The sequence below is a fragment of the Pelophylax lessonae genome, assembly GCF_965119305.1.
Source record: "Pelophylax lessonae genome assembly, chromosome: 13".
In the NCBI taxonomy this organism is placed as follows: Eukaryota; Metazoa; Chordata; class Amphibia; order Anura; family Ranidae; genus Pelophylax; species Pelophylax lessonae.
Window position 1 is genome coordinate 6,537,163 of NC_138780.1, and position 23,094 is coordinate 6,560,256.

At 48.7% G+C, this 23,094-nt stretch overlaps 1 protein-coding gene across 1 annotated transcript; it reads right to left on the reverse strand.

Moving 5' to 3' along the window:
* Positions 1-3,241: 3,241 nt before the first annotated feature.
* Positions 3,242-20,487, reverse strand: PIAS3 (protein inhibitor of activated STAT 3; the record flags this gene model as incomplete). The annotated part of the gene is made up of 13 exons (XM_082275890.1): positions 3,242-3,644; positions 5,263-5,303; positions 5,484-5,620; positions 8,564-8,732; positions 8,882-9,018; positions 9,110-9,270; positions 11,218-11,291; positions 11,419-11,524; positions 14,974-15,108; positions 15,206-15,296; positions 17,537-17,587; positions 18,084-18,168; positions 19,887-20,487. 13 exons carry the CDS (start codon positions 20,485-20,487, stop codon positions 3,384-3,386), a joined length of 2,049 nt encoding a protein of 682 aa, XP_082132016.1. The 3' UTR covers positions 3,242-3,383.
* Between the last annotated feature and the right edge of the window lie 2,607 nt (positions 20,488-23,094).

Sequence of the window (23,094 nt, forward strand, 5' to 3'; positions counted from 1 at the left end):
AACAGCTGACAAGACCAGCTCCTGATCACGGTGTGTATATGATAAAACAAAAAGGACTATGAACCATTGCTATGGTCCTACCGGGGCTGATTTAGATCTCCATCCCCTTTAACACGTTTCGCCCACTCCTGGGCTTAATCTAGAACTGAGCCCAGAAGTGGGTAAAGAGATGTGGTCTGGGTGAAGGAAGAGCTGAAACCCGAGTTATCAAAGACAACTGACAGGACCAGCTCTTGAGCACGGTGTGTATATTAGGATAAAACAAAAGGACTATGAACCATCGCTATGGTCCTACCAGGGCCGATTTAGATCTCCCTCCCCTCTAACACGTTTCGCCCCCACTCCTGGGCTTAATCTAGAACTAAGCCCAGAAGTGGGTAAAGAGATGTGGTCTGGGTGAAGGAAGAGCTGAAACCCGAGTTATCAAAGACAGCTGACAGGACCAGCTCCTGATCACAGTGTGTATATGATAAAACAAAAAGGACTATGAACCATTGCTATGGTCCTACCAGGGCCGATTTAGATCTTCCTCCCATTCCAACACGTTTCGCCCACTCCTGGGCTTAGTCTAGAACTAAGCCCAGACGTGGGTAAAGAGATGTGGTCTGGGTGAAGGAAGAGCTGAAACCCGAGTTATCAAAGACAGCTGAAGGGACCAGCTCCTGAGCTCGGTGTGTATATTATGATAAAACAAAAGGACTATCAACCATTGCTGTGGTCCTACCAGGGCTGGGACAAGGGATGGGGCAGTTGTCCTGGGCACAGCGGAGCAAAGGGACAGAGAATGGACATTGGGAAATAAACCCATTACAGGCATACATTAACAGTGGGGGAGGTGGAGCAGTTCCGCATCCTTGCCCTGGGTGCTAGAAGAACCTATTCTGGGTCCTACCTCTCCTATGAATTTTGTCCAAAGCCCCTCCCATGAGTTCTCTTCCTGCAGGATTCTCTCCAGGGTTTTTTCCAAAGCCCCTCCCAAGAGGTCTCTTCAAGCATGAAGGTGGCCTGACACAAGTCAATGCACAAAGCTAGAGCGCTGCTTATCTAGGATCTCCTACCTTTTTACTTATCCACAAGGGAGGATGGGGACTCTCCAGGATTTTGTGCTGTAGGCCTAATTCTTTACTGAATTTTGTCCAAAGCCCCTCCCATGAGGTCTCTTAATGCAAAACTCTGGGGTTTTGTTCAAAGTCCCTACCATAAGGTCGCTTCATTCATAATTCTCTCCTGAATTTTGTCCAAAGCTCCTCCCATGAAGTCTCTTCATGCATAACTCTGGGGTTTTGTTCAAAGACACTACCATAAGGTCCCTTCATGCATAATTCTCTCCTGAATTTTGTCTAAAGCTCCTCCCATGAGGTCTCTTCATGCATAACTCTGGGGTTTTGTTCAAAGCCCCCCTACCATAAGGTCCCTTCATGCATAATTCCCTCCTGAATTTTGTCCAAAGCCCCTCCCATGAGGTCTCTTCATGCAAAACCTAAGGGGTTTTATTCAAAGTCCCTCCCATGAGATCCCTCTATGCATGATTCTCTCCTGAATTTTGCCCAAAGCCCCTCCCATGAGGTCTTTTCATGCAAGATTCACTCCAGGATTTTGCCCAAAGTCCCTCCCCTGAGGTCTCAACATGCATGACAGTGGCCTGACCCAAGTCACTGTACAATGCCAGAGTGCTCTGGGTCCAGCATCTCCCACCTATTTCCTCTCGACACAGGAGGGCACCTGCTTCCCCATACCGGAGTATTTTAATACCTGTTCCCTTGTCCATTTGGCACCTTTCAGGGAAGAGGGGGGAGCAGGTACCCATTTTTGACTGCCGCGGTGAGGTTTGTCAAAGGTTCGGCCCCCTACTCCTCCTTCTGCTTCCTGGCCAATTACTGAGCACAGCCGGCGGTATGTGTAGCAGCTGACTCTTAATTTTTGGAGGGGGGGGGGGGGGTGGAACTCCACTTTAACCTGTTCCTGCCCAAGTGACACATAGGTGCAGCAGTAAAAGGGGTGGTCATTAATGGCCGCACATGGGGCTGATCCAGACCACCTACGAAGACGCGTTTCACCCACTTAAGTCTAGAACTAAGCCCAGAAGTGGGTGAAGCCAAAGTTACCAAAGACAGCAAGCGCGAACAGCTCCTGACCATGTGACCACAGTGGCAGCCAATCAGTGGTCAACTGATCGCCGTTCACTCCCACCCCTGGCGTTTAGAACCTTTTCAAGGGACGCCGTAGTGGGCGGGAAGGGGGTAAGGATTCTCAATGTCCAGCTGGGATATGCGAGATGATATAGTGCCTCCTGGGGGCTGGGAAGATTAGATCGAACGCTCAGTAAGCACTTCCCGAATGCCTACGAACATTAATGCGATTTTTATTGCCAGGACTGCCTAACCCCAAAAAATTTGGAAATGCGCAGTGGCTGTATGGATCTTCTGGCACATGCCACCATTTACATCGATACAGGGATGAGCCCCCAGATGTAAACACTGGCATTGGTGGGAAGACCCGTACAGCCGCTGCGTCTTTCAATGCATCGATTTTGAAAGGCTGGCCGCATGGAACACCGGGCTCATAAATACAACCCTCCAACTGGAAGGACGCGTCCGTGCGAATGAGATCTCATAGGTCAGCACAGGCTGAACGTGCCGCCAAGTGATGATCAGCAGACGCTGTAAAGTAGGAGATCTAAGGCCACAGAATGGCGATCCCGTACATGGCGATGTACTTTCCCAGCTGTCATATAGATATAGCTGGCAGTTTTCTGCTGTCACATGACCAAAGAAAACTCTGCCCAACAGCGCACATGCCTGGAAGAAAAATGAAGCCGTGACAACAGGGGGCGGTCACAACTCCCCCATAAAAAAAAAGATCAGACTCCTCCCACCCATTTCTGTAACCATAAATTGATATTAATTAAACATAATACAAAAAAAAAAGATACATTGTATTGCTTGCTTGAGGCATTAATAAATCAAATCCGGATTGGTTGGTTGTAGAAACGGGCTGATAACTTTCTGCGTCTGCAACCAACCGCGTAACAGACTGAAATGTCAAAACAGACCGGCCAATCGCCTTTGTTGTAACATTGCGGCAATCGTACAATTTTCCAACCCCCCCAAAGAGGGCCACCCTGTGTCACTGAATTAAAAAAAAAACAATCCTAATATAAAACTATGATATGACCGCCCATACCCGCCATGTTGAATAAGGGAGGAGCCAACGCAATACTAAAAATCACAACATTTTTTGTCTATTTAGAAAGTAACTCCATGACGGTAGATTCCTGCGTCTGTCCTGCTTGATAATGCGGTAGCCAGTCCCGAGGAGGATTCTGGGAATTGAAATACGACCACCAGGCTTGGTGAGCCGGTCACTGAGCGGGGAGCGTCTGCTCAGTCCAGGGATATAATGTCTGGTCGGCACCCTGGTATTGTGGAGGAGGGGTTTTGTGAGGCGCTGTGGGTGTGGCTTTCCCGTAACGTGCTGGTGGACACGATGCTGCTGATCCGGCTGCCGCTGTTGCTGGTTGCGTGGGATGCTGTTATGGCCTGGGTCAGGGGGCTCATGTAATGAGACGGCGTGGGGCGGTACTGGAAGAAGTGGCTGAGGGTGTCTTGTTCGTCCAAAGAAGTGATGACTGAGGGGCTGTAGTGCTGTAAAGGGAGGAAATGAGAGGTCAGTATAACCCGATCATTAACAGAGGTCACTGATGCTCAGACCAACATAAGCACTGTTAGTTATTGTGACCATACCGCTAGGGGGTCAATTTATAATAGCTGTTCATTCTGTGGGAATGTAGAAAATCAAAGGTTCTCAGGCTATATTATCTGTAAAGCAAGAATGAATTGGGAAAATACCGCATTATGACCACTAGATGGTGTTGACTGTCTTTATACTCCTCGTCTCCATCTAGTGACCAATGTGTGGTATTTTCCGCATTCACACATTAAATCTGCAGAGAGTACAGCCTGAGCATAATCGCACAGAACGAATGTACATGCAGTATTAATGGACAAAAAGCAAATATTATATAAATACACCCCTATGGCTAATTTGCCCACCTAATGTACAAATTCACCCTTATGAAGACATTTGTACTCTTTATAGCTTATTATTTGGTGCTATCCAAGTCATCGTCTGTGCAATTATTTTACCTTTTCTCTGACCGGATAGAACAGAAGAACAGAGTGCAGCTATTTATATCCAGTCACCATTGGCCACCATTACTAAGGTCACCATTGGCCTTCGATTACTAAAGGCCACCATTTTGAAGGTCACAACTGGCCCCCAGTACCAAGGCCACCATTGGCCTCCATTACCAAGGCCTCCATTTGCCACCATTACCAAGGCCACCATTGGCCACCTTTACCAAGGCTTCCATTTGCCACCATTGCCCTCCATTACCAAGGCCACAATTGGCCTCCAATAACAAGGCCCCCCATTTGTCACCATTACCAAGGCCTCCATTTGCCACCATTGGCCACCTTTACCGAGGCCACCATTGACCACCTTTACCAAGGCCACCATTGCCCTCCATTTACAAGGCCACCATTACCAAGGCTTCCATTTGCCACCATTGCCCTCCATTACCAAGGCCCCCTTTACCAAGGCCACAATTGCCACCATTACCAAGGCCTCCATTTGCCACCTTTACCGAGGCCACCATTGGCCACCATTGCCCTCCATTTACAAGGCCACAATTGCCCTCCATTACCAAGGCCTCCATTTGTCACCATTACCATGGCCTCCATTACCAGGGGCCACCGCTGGCCTCCATTACCAGGGGCCACCGCTGGCCTCCATTACCAGGGGCCACCGCTGGCCTCCATTACCAGGGGCCACCACTGGCCTCCATTACCAGGGGCCACCACTGGCCTCCATTACCAAGGCCACCATTACTAAGATCACCATTGCCCATTATTACTAAGGTCACCATTGGCCACCATTAAAAAGGTCGCTATTGGCGACCCATAGCTGGAGGACAAGCAGAGTGGGTACATCTGGTGTCTTGCACACTTCCACTTCTACTTCTTAAGGGGGAGATATGCCCTAATTTCACCCTCTGTGATGTACGTCGCCTTCCATGTTAACCTGTGTTGCACTTTTCTGCCCCTTCCACGCTACCATATTGGGTGGGGGGGGGGGGGGGGGGGGGGCTGAGCAACCCGATTCAGAAAGTCCGAACAGCGATTATAGAACCACTAAAGTCCACAATAATACAACTCTTCGCAAAATTATAAAAGTTCAGTCTAAAAATTTTGGTAATCTCACCTGATTATCAGTGGTCTGAAGAAACGAGAACAGGTCGAGTCCTGTACATGACAAATACAAAAAAAATGTCAGTGAGAATTTGTCTTATCTTATCGAGGAGCTCTCACATCTGAAATATCACATGGGCCTAAAAAGACGTGTTCACCAATTACAACCAAAAACACGAACACTTTAAATCTTTCATCATATGAGAGATTAAGTTTAAATCCAGCTTTTCTTACCCTGAAGGTCACTTGGTACTGGGAAGGTTCGATGGTATTCCGGGATGGGAAGACTCGACAGGTAATCGCTGCCTATGGTCGTCAACGGAGGGCTTCTCAACACGGAAGGCGATGTTTGATGGTCGATGCTGATCACCCTATAAAGGAATTATTATTATTATACAGGATTTATAACGCGCCAACAGTTTTCCCAGCTTTTTAGAACATGAGGGCAGACAGTGAAATATTACTTATTAACCGCTAAGTAGGGATCGACCGATATTGTTTTTTCAGGGCCGATACCGATTTGGGACATCCCCTCCACTGATTGTAATAACAGCGAAGCTGCTTAGCCACATCGGTTGATATTACAAGAAAGCCGACCATCGGCTGTAAAAAAAAAAAAACGGTACCTGGGTGATATCTGTAGCTGCCGGCATCACTCCGGTACAACCACTTGAAGCAATATCGGTCATATTGGCAAGTTTGTGACCGATACTTAAAAAAAAAATGAATAATCGCCCCCCCCCCCGATAATCGGTCAATCCCTACTGCTAAGAGGTGTGGCCGTTACTCAGCTCTGCCAGCATGGAGCACTGGAGGAAGAAGAGTGCCAAGAGGTGTGGCCGTTACTCAGCTCTGCCAGCATGGAGCACTGGAGGAAGAAGAGTGCCAAGAGGTGTGGCTGTTACTCAGCTCTGCCAGCATTGAGCACTAGAAAGGGAGGGGGGTACCAAGGGGTGTGGCTGTTACCCAACTCTGCCAGCATTGAGCACTAGAAAGGGAGGGGTACCAAGGGGTGTGGCTGTTATTCAACTCTGCCAGCACAAAGTATTGGAGGGGAGGAGTATTAAGGGGTGTGGCTGTTACTCTGTTATGGCAGAGTTAAGTATTGAAGGGGGGAGGAGTACTAAGGGGTGTGGCTGTTACTCAACTCTGCCATCACAGAGTATTGAAGGGGGGAGGAGTGCTAATGGGTGTGGCTATAACTCGGTTCTGCCGGAGCAGGAAAAAAAAAAAAAGAAGAGAAGAGAAAGAGAAAAGGATGAGGGAGACAAGTAGTAAGCGAGAGAGAGGGAGGTGGCAGGAAGAGGAGTAAGGGCGAGGGGGAGGGGGGGGGAGGGGGGATGAGCGAAGGGAGTAAGGGTGAGGGAGAGGGGGGGATGGGAGGAAGAGGAGTAAGGGCGAGAGAGGGGGATGGGAGGAAGATGAGTAAGGGCAAGAGGGGGGGGGGGGGTGGGAGGAAGATGAGTAAGGGCAAGAGGGGGGGGGTGGGAGGAAGAGGAGTAAGGGCGAGAGAGAGAAGAGGATGGGAGGAAGAGGAGTAAGGGCGAGAGAGAGAGGGGGATGGGAGGAAGAGGAGCGAGAGAGAGAGAGAGAGAGAGAGAGAGAGAGAGAGAGAGAGAGAGAGAGAGAGAGAGGGAGATGGGAGGAAGAGGAGCGAGAGAGAGAGAGAGAGAGAGGGAGATGGGAGGAAGAGGAGCGAGAGAGAGAGGGAGAGGGAGAGAGGGAGAGAGGGAGAGGGAGAGGGAGAGGGAGAGAGAGAGAGAGAGAGAGAGAGAGAGAGATGGGAGGAAGATGAGTAAGGGCAAGAGAGGGGGGCGGGTGGGAGGTCGAGGAGTAAGGGCGAGAGAGAGAGGGGGGATGGGAGGAAGAGGAGTAAGGGCAAGAGAGGGGGGGGGTGGGAGGTCGAGGAGTAAGGGCGAGAGAGAGAGAGGGGGGATGGGAGGAAGAGGAGTACGGGCGAGAGAGAGAGAGGGGAATGGGAGGAAGAGGAGTAAGGGCGAGAGAGAGCGGGATGGGAGGAAGATGAGTAAGGGCAAGAGAGGGGGGGGTGGGAGGTCGAGGAGTAAGGGCGAGAGAGAGAGGGGGGATGGGAGGAAGAGAAGTACGGGCGAGAGAGAGAGGGGGGATGGGAGGAAGAGGAGTAAGGGCGAGAGAGAGCGGGATGGGAGGAAGATGAGTAAGGGCAAGAGGGGGGGTGGGAGGTCGAGGAGTAAGGGCGAGAGAGAGAGGGGGGATGGGAGGAAGAGGAGTAAGGGCGAGAGAGGGGGATGGGAGGAAGAGGAGCAAGGGCGAGAGAGAGAGAGAGAGGGGGATGGGAGGAAGAGGAGCAAGGGCGAGAGAGAGAGAGAGAGGGGGATGGGAGGAAGATGAGTAAGGACGAGAGAGAGAGGGGGGATGGGAGGAAGATGAGTAAGGGTGAGAGAGAGAGAGGGGGGATGGGAGGAAGAGGAGTAAGGGTGAGAGAGAGGGAGAGAGAGAGGGGGATGGGAGGAAGAGGAGTAAGGGTGAGAGAGAGGGGGGATGGGAGGAAGAGGAGTAAGGGCGAGAGAGAGGGGGAGTAAGGGTGAGAGAGAGAGGGGGGATGGGAGGAAGAGGAGTAAGGGCGAGAGAGAGGGGGGATGGGAGGAAGATGAGTAAGGGCGAGAGAGAGGGGGATGGGAGGAAGAGGAGTAAGGGCGAGAGAGAGGGGGATGGGAGGAAGAGGAGTAAGGGCGAGAGAGAGGGGGATGGGAGGAAGAGGAGTAAGGGTGAGAGAGAGGGAGATGGGAGGAAGAGGAGTAAGGGTGAGAGAGAGGGAGATGGGAGGAAGAGGAGTAAGGGTGAGAGAGAGGGGGGATGGGAGGAAGAGGAGTAAGGGTGAGAGAGAGGGAGAGAGAGAGGGGGGATGGGAGGAAGAGGAGTAAGGGTGAGAGAGAGGGGGATGGGAGGAAGAGGAGTAAGGGTGAGAGAGAGGGGGGATGGGAGGAAGAGGAGTAAGGGTGAGAGAGAGGGGGATGGGAGGAAGAGGAGTAAGGGTGAGAGAGAGGGGGATGGGAGGAAGAGGAGTAAGGGTGAGAGAGAGGGGGGGATGGGAGGAAGAGGAGTAAGGGTGAGAGAGAGAGGGGGGGATGGGAGGAAGATGAGTAAGGGTGAGAGAGAGAGAGGGGGGATGGGAGGAAGATGAGTAAGGGTGAGAGAGAGAGGGGGGGATGGGAGGAAGAGGAGTAAGGGTGAGAGAGAGAGGTAGATCCCCCCCCAGGACCTGGCTGTCGGGGGAGATCGTACCATAGAAGGATTTGGATGTGTCAAACAAGAAGACTACGGCCAAGTCTTACCCTTTAGACCCCATGGAAGGCATGATGGTGGAGGTGATGGGACAGCTCCTCTTGGCCGGGGGTTCATCTTCATCGGACGAGCTGTCCAGGGTCAGGTCAATGACCTCCACCTTTTTTTTGGTCTCTGTGTTGTGCTTGAAGTCAGGGCTGAGGTTGTAGAGCGCGCCGGCTGTAGGAGGGGGAGGGGAGGTTACAAGGTTTTCGGGGTGAATGACATTCAATGTGTATTTTTTGATTACACACAGCCAATTTTTTTTTTTAAATCCTTTCTGCATGTGAGCGGTCGGGCAACCCATGCAGAACATAAATGTCACTTACTGTCGATGGAGCTGTACGTCTGCGAGGGACACAATTCCTGCTTCTCCTTCTTGGGTTTCATGGGACACCAGGAACCGTCCTCCATGAACTGGATCTCGTCGCAGTCGGTGCAGGAGTTCAGGATCTCCATGAAGAGGCTGTGGGGGTGGGGGGGAGAAAACAGATTAAAGGGAAACTCCGGCTCATATATCCTTCCCCAATCTTCATATCTTTCTACATAGTGCTCACCCATCGATGATTAACGTGTCATACGGCGCCTTCTTGTCGCAGACAGGACAGGTCCAGGTCGGCTTTTTCTCGTTCATCTGAAGGTAGAGCGCGGCGTCGAAGCACTGCAGGTGTGTGCAGGTGATCGCCCGGCAGGGAACCGTCAGACGCATCTTACCCAGCTAGAGGGGAACCGAGACATGGAGACGTTTATAAAGGGGGGGGGGGGCATCAAAATTAATTGTTAACCCCTCCCCCATGCACCACCTTATGGGGCAGAGCAGTTCTTACATTTCTGCCATGGAGGCAATTGCTTCATCATTCATCCAGCTGGCAAAGTGATACATTGATCCTGGGGGTGGGGACTAGGTGTTCTTCTAACCACTTTCCGACCGTGCTATAGCCGAATGATAGCTACAGCGCGGTCGCCCAGTCCTGGGAGGCCATCATACGAGGCCCCCTTCCCCCGTGATCACGCCCGCTGTTGGGCGCAGGCGGCGCACTCTGTGTTCACAGTGTCTTCCACTGCTGAACATAGATTAAGGTAAAGAGCCAATCAGTGGCTCTTTACCACGTGATCAGTGTGTCCAATAAGCTGATCATGATGTCAACAGAAGGCGGTTACCGGCTTTCTTCACCGCTTCTTCTCACGTTGTCAGCCCATCAGTGTCGCCTGCCAGTGCCCATCAGTGTTGTGTCGCCTGCCAGTGCCCATCAGTGTTGTGTCGCCTGCCAGTGCCCACCAGTGTCGCCTGCCAGTGCACATCAATGGTGTCCATCAGTGGTGCACATCAGTGAAGAAGAAAAATTACCCGTTTGCTAAACTTTATTTATTTTTTTAATTTTCGGTCTTTATTCATTTATTTAGAAAAAAAAAAAGAAAAAAGCAAAGCTCTTTTTGTGTGTAAAAAAAATTGATAAAAATGTTGTTTGGGTACAGTGTTGCATCACCACGCAATCGTCATTCAAAGTGTGACAGCGCTGAAAGCTGAAGATTGGACGGGGCAGGAAGGGGGTAAAAGAAGCCCAGTGGGCAAATAAATGGAGTGAACTCACCGGACACATCAGAGACACCCACAGCAGTTCTTACAATTCTACTAAGGACCTGATTATTCAGGAATCGCTACATTCTTAATTTAGATGGCAAAGAAATAAATACATCCTGGAGGGGTGGGGACTAGGTTTTTTTTAAATTGACTGAACTTACCGGACACATCAGTGACACCCACAGCAGTTCTTACATTATTACTATGGACCTGATTATATTCAACAATTGCCACATCATTTATTTAGATAAGTAATACAATGATAATGGGGGGTGGGGACTAGGGTTTTTTTTTTTTTGTTTTTTTTTAAAGGAGTGAACTCACTTGGACACATCAGCGACACCCACAGCAGTTCTTACATTATTACTATGGACTAGAGCTGCACGATTCTGGCCAAAATGAGAATCACGATTTTTTAGCTTGGAATAAAGATCACGATTCGCTGTGTAACCAAAAAAAAATTGGGATAACTTTACGGTTACGTTTTTTTTTTATTCATTAAAGTTTATTAATTGCGTTTGAAAGACTGCTGCGCAAATACAGTGTGACATAAAATATTACAACAATCGCCATTTTATTCTGTAGGGTCTCTGCTAAAAAAATATATAAAATGTTTGGGGGTTCTAAGTACTTTTCTAGCAAAAAAAAAATGATTTTAACTTGCAAGCAACAAGCGTCAGAAAAAGGTCTAGTCTTTAAGAGGTTAAACTTCCTTTCTCTCTGGCAGAGGGAAGGAAAAGATACAATGTAATCATTTTATTTATAGTTACTGGGGGACTTATGCTGATAGGCGTTTGCAGGAGGAAAGATACAATGTAATCATTTTGTTTATAGTTACTGGGAGTTTTCCAGAGCTGTTTTCTCTGCTCCCTTAGCTATGCAAAGAATCGAGCATATGTCAGGTTTAGATCGTCAGGGGGGGTGAATCGAGATCGCGATTTTCATACGATTAATCGTGCAGCTCTACTATGGACCTAATTATTCGGCAATGGCTACATTATTGATTTAGATAACCAAGTAATACATAGATCCTGGGGGTTGGGGACTAAGTTTTTTTTTTTAAAATAAATTGAGTGAACTCACCGGACACATCAGCGACACCCGCAGGCTGGTGGTGGCGATTTCGCTGTCGGGATCGGCCGTCAGTTTTTCTTTTACTGTTGTGGAACAAAAAAAGAAAACCAAAAATGTGAATCAGCAAAACAAGAAGTCAGAGGTGTTTTCTGATAATAGTCAGAGGTGATCGTGATTTTGTTTTCGGGGTGAAGAATGTTCTAGACTCACTCAGCGCTCTTGAGTGGTCTGGGTTCCGGATGCCTTTGGCCCGAAGTTTCTGCAGCAGAGTGACCGACGTCAGCTGCTTCACCAGATACACGGAGAGGGAGTAATTCTGTCAAGGAAGACGGGGAACGGAAACATTAATATTAATAAATAAAATAAATTCTTCATTTTATTATAATTATCAATTTTATTATTACTATTAATATTAATTGTATTAATAATAAATGAATATTCATTATTACTATTAATATTAATTGTATTAATAATAATATTCATTTTATCATAATCAATTTTATTATTACTATTAATATTAATTGTATTAATAATAAATGAATATTCATTTTATTATAATTATTTTTATAATTACTATTAATATTAATTGTATTAATAATAATAAATGAATATTCATTTTATTATAATTATCAATTTTATTATTACGATTAATATTAATTGTATTAATAATAGTAAATATTCATTTTATTATAATCAATTTTATTATTACTATTAATATTAATTGTATTAATAATAAATGAATATTCATTTTATTATAATTATCAATTTTATTATTACTATTAATTGTATTAATAATAATAAATGAATATTCATGTTATTATAATTATCAATTTTATTATTACTATTAATTTTATTAATAATAATAAATGAATATCAATTGTATTATTACTATTAATTGTATTAACAATAATAAATGATGAATATTCATTTTATTATAATTATCAATTTTATTATTACTATTAATATTAATTGTATTAATAATAATAAATGAATATTCATGTTATTATAATTATCAATTTTATTATTACTATTAATATTAATTTTATTAATAATAATAAATGAATATCAATTGTATTATTACTATTAATATTAATTGTATTAACAATAATAAATGATGAATATTCATTTTATTATAATTATCAATTTTATTATGACTATTCATATTAATTGTATTAAAAATAATAATAAAATGAATATTAAAAATAATAATAATAAAAAATAGAAATAATAATAAAAAAAAAATTCTTACAGTGATTTAACCACTTGCCGACTGCCCGCCACAGGCTGGTTCGGCTGTGCGAACCAACGTATAGGTACGTCAGTTCGCGGGAGCACTCCTGGGGGTGCCCTCGTGCCCCCATTAGGCAGCGAGGAAGCCGATCCATGGGGCTGAGAGAGAATGGTGGTCTGCTGTTGTAAACACAGCTGACCGTGGTTCTCTCTGTAATGAACACAGAGCACCTGTGATCCTCCTATTTAGGAACACAGGTCTCTGTGAGGGGGGGGGAAGGGCTTCTGGAATCAACACAGTTAGAAAACACACCCTAGGCTTACACTTAACCCTTTGATCGCCCCTGAGTTAACCCCTTCCCTGCCAATGTCATTAGTACAGTAACACATTTTTAGCACTGATTACTGTGGTAATGCCACTGATCCCCCCCCCCCCAAAAAAGTGTCAAAAAGGTCAGTTAGGGGTCCGATCTGCCCGTCGCAATCCCACTAAAAATCGCTAATCGACACGAAATGTCTGATGTACATATTATTTTTACTGTATGCCTGTTGATTTGACCAAATAAAACCTTTTTTTTTTTTCCAGAAAAAATATCGCTGATCGTCGCATTACTAATAAAAAAGAAATAAAAATGACATACATCTTTCCCGTAGTTTGTAGACGCGATAACTTTTGTGCAAACCAATCAAAATACGCTTATTGGGATGTTTTTTTAACCAAAAATATGTAGCAGAAAACAAATTGGCCTAAACTGATGAAAAAAATAATTTTTTTTTTTTTTTTTTTTTTTTTTATTGGGAATGTTATATAGCAGAACGTGAAAAATAGTTTTTTTTTTTTTTTTACAATTGTCGCTCTTTTTTGCACAGGTGATCAAATACCACCAAAAGAAAGCTCTATTTGTGGGAAAAAAAGGCGTAAATTTCGTTTAGGTACAGCGTCGTACGACCGCGCAATTGTCAGTTAAAATAACGCAGTGCCGAATCGCAAAAAAAAAAAAAAATGCCCTAGACATTAAGGGGGAAAATCCTTCTGGTCTTAACCGGTTGCCGACCGCCGCAAGTACATATACTGCGGCGGTCAGCCCCGGCCAGGCAAAGTGACGTATAGGGTACGTCACTAGCCTGGGAGCCAATAGCGGGTGGGGGCGCGCTCCCACCCCGGCTCGTTTCCTAGCAAGTCTGCGCGTGTGACCGGTGGACCCAATGTCCGTCGGTCACTCGCGATCGTCCGCCGTGAAGGGAGAAAGGCAGGCGGCTAATATAAACAAAGCCGCCTGTCATTCTCCCCGGTGTAAAAGCACTGATCTAACGGTCCTGCTATGTAGGACCGTTGATCTCTGCAGTTACATACACAGCCACATCCAATCACAGTTAGAAGCACGCCCCTAGGGACACACTTAACCCCTCCTTCCTCAATAAAGTTAACCCCTTCCCTGCCAGTGGCATTTTTACAGTAACAGTGCATATGTATAGCACTGATTAATGTAGTAATGTCACTGGTACCCCCAAAAGTGTCAAAAATGTCAGTCAGGGGTCCGATCTGTCCGCCGCAATGTCGCAGTCCCGAAAAAAAAAAAAAAAAAAAAAAAAAAAAAAAAAAAAAAAAATCGCAGATGGCCGCCATTACTCAAAAAAAAAATAAAAAAAGACAAAAATCTCTCTCTTAGTAAACGCAATAACTTTTGCACAAACCAATCAAAATACGCTTATTGCGATTTTTTTTCCAAACATAGGTAGCAGAAAACAAATTGGCCAAAAATGTTAAAAAATTTAGATTTTTACATTTTTTTGGGGGAATTTCATATAAAAAAAAATGTGAAAAATATTGTTATTTTTTGCAAAATTGTCGCTCTTTTTTTGTTTATAGCGCATGATCAAAAAAAAAAAAAATCGCACAGGTGATCAAATACCACCAAAACAAAGCTGTTTGTGGGGAAAAAAAGGACGTAAATTTAGTTTGGGTACAGCGTCACACGACCGCGCAATTGTCCGTTAAAATAACGCAGTGCCGAATCGCAAAATATGGCCTGGCCATTAAGGTGGCAAATCTTCCGGTCTTAAAGTGGTTAAAGTAACGCGGTGCCTGGTTATTACGGGGGTAAAACCCTCCGGTCCAGATGTGATTAAAGGGGGGGGGCAATTCCCAGCTCCACCAATCGCAGAGCTATCAGGGTGACCCTTTAGCAGGAAGAGGACACGGGGGAATCTCTGGGGAAATCTCCGGGGAATCTCCGGGGAATCCCTGGGGAAATCTCCGGGGAATCCCTGGGGAAATCTCCGGGGAATCCCTGGGGAAATCTCCGGGGAATCCCTGGGGAAATCTCCGGGGAATCCCTGGGGAAATCTCCGGGGGAATCTCCGGGGAATCCCTGGGGAAATCTCCGGGGGGAATCCCTGGGGAAATCTCCGGGGGGAATCCCTGGGGAAATCTCCGGGGGGAATCCCTGGGGAAATCTCCGGGGGGAATCCCTGGGGAAATCTCCGGGGAATCCCTGGGGAAATCTCCGGGGGAATCTCTGGTGTAGGACTTACCCTCCCGAACTCGGAGGACCAGTTGACCACGATGCTGTTGGCGGCAGTGGAAGACAGGCGGATCAGCGGTGAGATGTTGATGGGTCTGCTCGGCCGTTTGGGCTCGGCACCGTTCTTGGTGGGGGGAAGGTAACCCTGTGCGGATGGAATGAGAGAGTTCTGGTGAACATCTCCTGGGGTAGGAAGTTTCGGGAGGGGTGAGAGGAGATCCAGGAGCGACTGAATAACTTACCGGCAACGGGCAAAGCTTGCCGTTCACCTTCACAAACAGGTTGGGGGGGAAATAGTCTTCCTGGGGGCAGCTGGTCTCACACAAACAGAACCTGGACACACAAGAGAGGGGGGGGGGGTGTTAGGAGCCAAACCGTAAAAAGGAGCTTTTAGTCCCTTCTCACCAAAACCTGGTTACACTGTCTGGTAGGGTCCCAAGCACTCTTCCATAGAGGCAATGGTTTCCACACGCTGCACTGATGATGGCCAAAAAGCCCGAAACAGCTCTATGCAGTTTGGTATAAATGGCTCTCTAATATTAGGAAATATCTGCACTGTACACCAGTGGGTCTAGTTGTACATCTGGCCAATGGGGTGTAAAAGATTGATCTGCATGGCTCCTCCCACTGTCCTGAAATGAGGAATAATCAATAAAGACATGTGAACACTTTCTGTTTTATAAAAGGATTTATTCTCTGCACTGCCATAAATAAAAGACATTTCCCCCTTCACATTCACATCGAACGTCTCCATTCACACAGCCGTCCCGAGAAAATCCCTGTATTGTGTCCGATATGTGTATTCTCTATGTCTGATCTGTGTATTCTCTATGACTGATCTGTGTATTCTCTATGACTGATCTGTGTATTCTCTATGTCTGATCTGTGTATTCTCTATGTCTGATCTGTGTATTCTCTATGTCTGATCTGTGTATTCTCTATGTCTGATCTGTGTATTCTCTATGTCTGATCTGTGTATTCTCTATGTCTGATCTGTGTATTCTCTATGTCTGATCTGTGTATTCTCTATGTCTGATCTGTGTATTCTCTATGTCTGATCTGTGTATTCTCTATGACTGATCTGTGTATTCTCTATGTCTGATCTGTGTATTCTCTATGTCTGATCTGTGTATTCTCTATGTCTGATCTGTGTAGTCTCTATGACTGATCTGTGTATTCTCTATGACTGATCTGTGTATTCTCTATGACTGATCTGTGTATTCTCTATGTCTGATATGTGTATTCTCTATGTCTGATCTGTGTATTCTCTATGTCTGATCTGTGTATTCTCTATGTCTGATCTGTGTATTCTCTATGACTGATCTGTGTATTCTCTATGTCTGATCTGTGTATTCTCCAGGAGTCTCCCAACTACAACCCGCATGCAGTCCGCAGCTTGTGTGTATAGACTGAGAAACCAATCTGTACATATAGGCTGCGGGAGGAGGGGGACCCGGATGCAAGTGGGGGGGCTCGGGAGGGGGACCTGGATGCAAGTGTGGGGGCTCGGGAGGGGGACCACAGCTCCAGCAGGGGTTTGGACGGGGGACCCTGGTGCAAGCGGAGTAAGTGACTGGGGGGTGGGACGGAGGAAAGGTGGGTGTTCCTAAATTATGAATTATGGGGAGGCTAGAATGGGGGACCCTGACGCAAGCGGGGGCTCAGGAGAGGGACCCCGACGCAAGCGGGGTAAGTTATTGGGGGGGTGGGACTGAGGAAAGGTGCGTGTTCCTAAATTATGAATGAGGGGGAGGCTAGGATATGGGACCCTGATGCAAGCGGGGGGCTCAGGAGGGGGACCCGACGCAAGCGGAGTAAGTGACTGGGGGGTGGGACTGAGGAAAAGTGGGCGTTCCTAAATGATGAATTAAGGGGAGGCTAGAATGGGGGACCCTGACGCAAGCAGGTGCTCAGGAGGGGGACCCCAGCTCCAGCAGGGGCTCAGATGGGGGACCCCGACGCAACCGGGGTAAGTGAATGGGGGGTGGGACTAAGGAAAGGTGGGTGTTCCTAAATTATGAATAAAGGGGAGGCTAGGATGGGGGACCCTGACGCAAGCAGGGGCTCAGGAGGAGGACCCTGATGCAAGCGGGGGCTCTGGAGAGCGACCCAAGCTCCAGCAGGGGCTCAGATGGGGGGACCCAGACGCAAGCGGGGTAAGTGAATGGGGGTGGGACTAAGGAAAGGTGGGTGTTCCTAAATTATGAATAAAGGGGAAGCTAGGATGGGGGACCCCGACGCAAGCGGGGGCTCGGATGGGGTAAGTGAATGGGGGTGGGACTAAGGAAAGGTGGGCGTTCCTAAATTATGAATAAAGGGGAGGCTAGGATGGGGGACCCTGACACAAGCGGGGGCTCGGACGGGTTAAGTGAATGGGGGTGGGACTAAGGAAAGGTGGGCGTTCCTAAATTATAAATATAGGGAAGGCTAGGATGGGGGACCCTGACGCATGCGGGGGCTCGGCGGGGGATCCTGATCTTGGTGATAGGTTTGTAGCCCCTTTAATATCTAGAACAATAAAAAGGTAAGTGAATGAAAGGTGGGCGTTCCTAATTTATGAATGAAGGAATTACCTGAGCTGGACCTGTACTGTGTAATCACACTTCGCTCCCGGCAATATTTCCCTGCAAAGAAAAAACAAAACACGAGCCAATCAAAAGCAGTCATCACCATATTCACAGATATACAACCTGATAAAATAAAATCACTACGGGGGAGGGGATATGTATAAAAAAAAAAATTCACTGTAAGGACGTCTTAAGCATCCACACAGAATTTGCGCCGTATTGTCTGTAATAGGATTATCTCCTGTGTCCGTCAGCGCCCTCTGATGGCCACAATGCAGTATTTTCATTAAATACCTCAAACGAAAAAATACCACATTGTGGCCACTAGATGGAGCCAAAGATCATAGGAAATAATATTACAAAAAAGCAGGCAATCATTCCTGGGGTCTCTGAATGAGTAACAGACGAATAGAGCCAACTTTATTTTATACACGGACCCCGAATTATCTCAGTATATTTATAGTGTAGATGAGGTTTAGGTTTTTTTCCTCTCTAATGTTCCCTAAATTATTAAATCACCAAAATCACCAAAACAGAGAACCAATTAACTGACCTGGAAGTGAGGATCTGATGGACCTGCTGGGGGGTTAAGGCGAAGCTGAAATGTGCCTCTTCAAACCGCTGGGAGTTCGTTGAAGCTGGAAGGAGACAAAAGATGGTTAGACTTAGGTGAGGGGTCACCAAGAAAGGAACTCAGCACAGGGATGGTGGAACCCCTCATAATGGGCACAGCGGGTGTACAGACCTGGGAACTCAGCACAGGGATGGTGGGAACCCCTCATAATGGGCACAGGGATGGTGGGAACCCCTCATAATGGGCACAGGGATGGTGGGAACCCCTCATAATGGGCACAGGGATGGTGGGGACCCCTCATAATGGGCACGGGGATGGTGGGAACCCCTCATAATGGGCACGGGGATGGTGGGAACCCCTCATAATGGGCACGGGGATGGTGGGAACCCCTCATAATGGGCACGGGGATGGTGGGAACCCCTCATAATGGGCACGGGGATGGTGGGAACCCCTCATAATGGGCACGGGGATGATGGGAACCCCTCATAATGGGCACGGGGATGATGGGAACCCCTCATAATGGGCACAGGGATGGTGGTAACCCCTCATAATGGGCACAGGGATGGTGGTAACCCCTCATAAAGGGCACAGGGATGGTGGGAACACCTGATAACGGGCACAGGGATGGTGGGAACACCTGATAACGGGCACAGGGTTGGTGGGAACACCTGATAACGGGCACAGGGTTGGTGGGAACACCTCATAATGGGCACAGGGTGGTGGGAACCCTTTATAATGGGCACAGGGATGGTGGGAACCCTTTATAATGGGCACAGGGATGGTGGGAACCCTTTATAATGGGCACAGGGATGGTGGGAACCCTTTATAATGGGCACAGGGATGGTGGGAACCCCTCATAATGGGCACAGGGATGGTGGGAACCCCTCATAATGGGCACAGGGATGGTGGGAACCCCTCATAATGGGCACAGGGATGGTGGGAACCCCTCATAATGGGCACAGGGATGGTGGGAACCCCTCATAATGGGCACAGGGATGGTGGGAACCCCTCATAATGGGCACAGGGATGGTGGGAACCCCTCATAATGGGCACAGGGATGGTGGGAACTCCTCATAATGGGCACGGGGATGGTGGGAACCCCTCATAATGGGCACGGGGATGGTGGGAACCCCTCATAATGGGAACAGGGATGGTGGGAACTCCTCATAATGGGCACAGGGTTGGTGGGAACTCCTCATAATGGGCACAGGGTTGGTGGGAACTCCTCATAATGGGCACAGGGTTGGTGGGAACTCCTCATAATGGGCACAGGGTTGGTGGGAACTCCTCATAATGGGCACAGGGTTGGTGGGAACTCCTCATAATGGGCACAGGGATGGTGGGAACACCTCATAATGGGCACAGGGTTGGTGGGAACTCCTCATAATGGGCACAGGGTTGGTGGGAACTCCTCATAATGGGCACAGGGTTGGTGGGAACTCCTCATAATGGGCACAGGGTTGGTGGGAACCCTTCATAATGGGCACAGGGATGGTGGGAACACCTCATAATGGGCACAGGGTTGGTGGGAACACCTCATAATGGGCACAGGGATGGTGGGAACCCCTCATAATGGGCACGGGGATGGTGGGAACCCCTCATAATGGGAACAGGGATGATGGGAACCCCTCATAATGGGAACAGGGTTGGTGGGAACCCTTCATAATGGGCACAGGGATGGTGGGAACACCTCATAATGGGCACAGGGTTGGTGGGAACCCTTCATAATGGGCACAGGGATGGTGGGAACACCTCATAATGGGCACAGGGTTCCTGGCTCACCGAGGGTGGTGGGCTTGATGAGTTCATCGTAGACGTCGTAGAACGGGAGTCTCTTCATCTTGACGTCGGGGTGGACCGGGTGGATGGGCGGGGAGAGGTGCTGAATGTCCGTCTCGTGTTTCATTATAGGCAAAGGCGGCAACATGGTGGAGGGAACGCCAGCCGCCATGGTGCCGCTGTCGTAGCCCAGGTGGCACATGGCCCCTTGCGCCAGCGAGGTGGCGTTGGGCAGGGCCCCGGCCGGCATGTGCAGCATGGTCAGGTCCTCAGTGTTGAGGATCTTCCGCGGATATCGCCTCCGGTAGAGCTCTTTAATCTTCATGGAGCCAGATTTGACCGGGAGGAAGGCCTTGGCCTCTTCCCCGACACTTTCCTCACTGCCGGCAAAATCCTGGAAAAACTGCAGCACCTTTTCTCGGAGGCTCATAACCTGGAAGAGAGGAGAGACAATGGGGGGCGTTACTAATAGCAACAATGTTTTAGAGTCTGCGTTCAAATTGTCATGCGAGTCTGAACTTGTACCCTCCCCTTCGGCAGAGATCACATGACCAAATGCCGAGGTCTTCAGACAGGGAGCCAGGAAACAGAATACTGAAACCATTTTATTAGTCCTGGGGGAGAGCGTTTACATAATCACTGGGTCTGCCTCCTCCCCCTCTTTGTTCCATATCTAGTGGGAGGGGCCGGCCAGGCTACTGTAAATGTCACTGCATTCTTGGATCCTTTTCAAAATCATATGAAAGAACACATCCCTGGCATCCCTTTAGACATGCATGTTCCCCCTACATTGGCCACTAGGCACTGCAGACTTCAGACTCTGCAGAGGGGTACCGAGGACCCCCCCCCCCAAAGAAGTACCGAGGGGGCCCCCCAGAGGAACACTGAGGGGCTCCCCAGACGAGTGCCGAGGGGCTCCCCAGACGAGTGCCGAGGGGCTCCCCAGACGAGTGCCGAGGGGCTCCCCAGACGAGTGCCGAGGGGCTCCCCAGACGAGTGCCGAGGGGCTACCCAGACGAGGGCCAAGGGGCTACCCAGACGAGGGCCAAGGGGCTCCCCAGACGAGGGCCAAGGGGCTCCCCAGACGAGGGCCAAGGGGCTCCCCAGACGAGGGCCAAGGGGCTCCCCAGACAAGGGCCAAGGGGCTACCCAGACGAGGGCCAAGGGGCTACCCAGACGAGGGCCAAGGGGCTACCCAGACGAGGGCCAAGGGGCTCCCCAGACGAGGGCCAAGGGGCTCCCCAGACGAGGGCCAAGGGGCTCCCCAGACGAGGGCCAAGGGGCTACCCAGACGAGGGCCAAGGGGCTACCCAGAGGGGTACCGAGGGGCTCCGCACAGGAGTACTGAGCAGAGTGCTGTGATGTGTTCAGGAAGCTAAATACAGCCTCCTGCCGGCCCCTCCCACCAGTCATGAGCTGCCTGCATTGCATAGAGAAGCACAGAGACCCAGTGATGACATTGCTCGGTATAAAATAAGGCATATAAAAAAAAAAAAAAAAAGGTTAAAAATGTAAATTTTGTTGATGAGGGGGGGGGGGGGGAGGGGAACCAGGGAAGACAAAATATAAGCAGATTTAACTTTGTGCCATAGGATGACCTGAGCTTCTGTGGGTTATATGAGGACGCCGTCTGCCAGTGCTTGTCGGATTACCGGGCAGCATGAGGTGGCATTCTGTATCAGAACCCGATCCTGTGCTGGAATATTGTATATCCCTCCCCCCCGTCCATCCCTGGAGACTGGACTGGGTAATGTGTTAGAATCTGTACTGGTATGGACTGGGTAATGTGTTAGGATCTATACTGGTATGGACTGGGTAATGTGTTAGGATCTATACTGGTATGGACTGGGTAATGTGTTAGGATCTATACTGGTATGGACTGGGTAATGCGTTAGGATCTATACTGGTATGGACTGGGGAATGCGTTAGGATCTATACTGGTATGGACTGGGTAATGTGTTAGGATCTATACTGGTATGGACTGGGGAATGCGTTAGGATCTATACTGGTATGGACTGGGTAATGTGTTAGGATCTATACTGGTATGGACTGGGGAATGCGTTGGGCTCTATACTGGTATGGACTGGGGAATGCGTTCGGCTCTATACTGGTATGGACTGGGGAATGTGTTGGGATCTATATTGGTATGAGGAGGGGCTCCCACTGCCGAAATTCCCACCCACAGGGCTCCACTGTCATGGCTGCCACTATTTCCAAAGGCAAACCACAAGAAAATGGCCATCGGACTACACAAACATGGCCACCGTGTATAGAAACACAAGCTACAACAAAATGGCAGCCCCACGCGGCACCACAAGGCTTACCCAGGAGGGTGACCAGGCCTCAAGGACAGATCCAGGTGGGACGGGGGCCCTGGCAGGAGCCCCCACCAGGTACAACCCCTTCCACACAAGCAATCATGCAGTCACTGGCAGTTTACCCCCATCGCCAGTTAGCGCCCTGCCCACATCCCAGGAAAATGGCCAGACCACCCAAATAGCCCCAGCATGGAGGGGTGGGGGGTGCCTGCTGGAAGGAAGGGAACCCGTGGGTCTGACTGTCCCAAGGAGGGGCCCATGTCCACCCCAAAACCCTCCAGGGGGAGACGGGGGACAGCTACTCACCATACAAGGAACAGGGTGGGCACCGCTCCAGACAGAACCACTCTCCATAGAAATGGGGGGCTGTCAGGCAGGAGGAACCCCGAGACCCGGTCGTATGCGACCTCGCGAGGCATTTAACTTGCAGGCCAGCCCCCGTCCGGTGGGGCTATGTCGTGGCCGACCTAGCGCAGGAGCTGAGGTTTGCGCGCGCTCGCTGGCCAGACTGGGGTGACCACTGGATCTGGATTATCCAGCCCGGCGCCCAGTCCGGCAGTTGATTGCAGATCTCACAGGAAAAATCCAGGAGGAAAAAATTTCCTATCTAAAAAATGTTGCCAGGACCAGAGATCCCAGCAAGGAAGGAGGTCCTGACTGCGGACCGGAAAGAAGAAAACTGAGTACCTATAGCAGAGAGAGGGAGTTCCCCCCCTGGGACCGCCCATGGGTGTAGTCCTCCTCCTGTAGGGGGCAGTATAACCCAATGGTTATGACTACCAGGGGCTGCGTCCATCAATGAACGAAAGAGAAAAGTAAAATGAATGTGAAAAGGCGAATAATCAAAAATAAAGGATCTGCTTCTGCTAACAACCAATAGCTGAACCAGGATA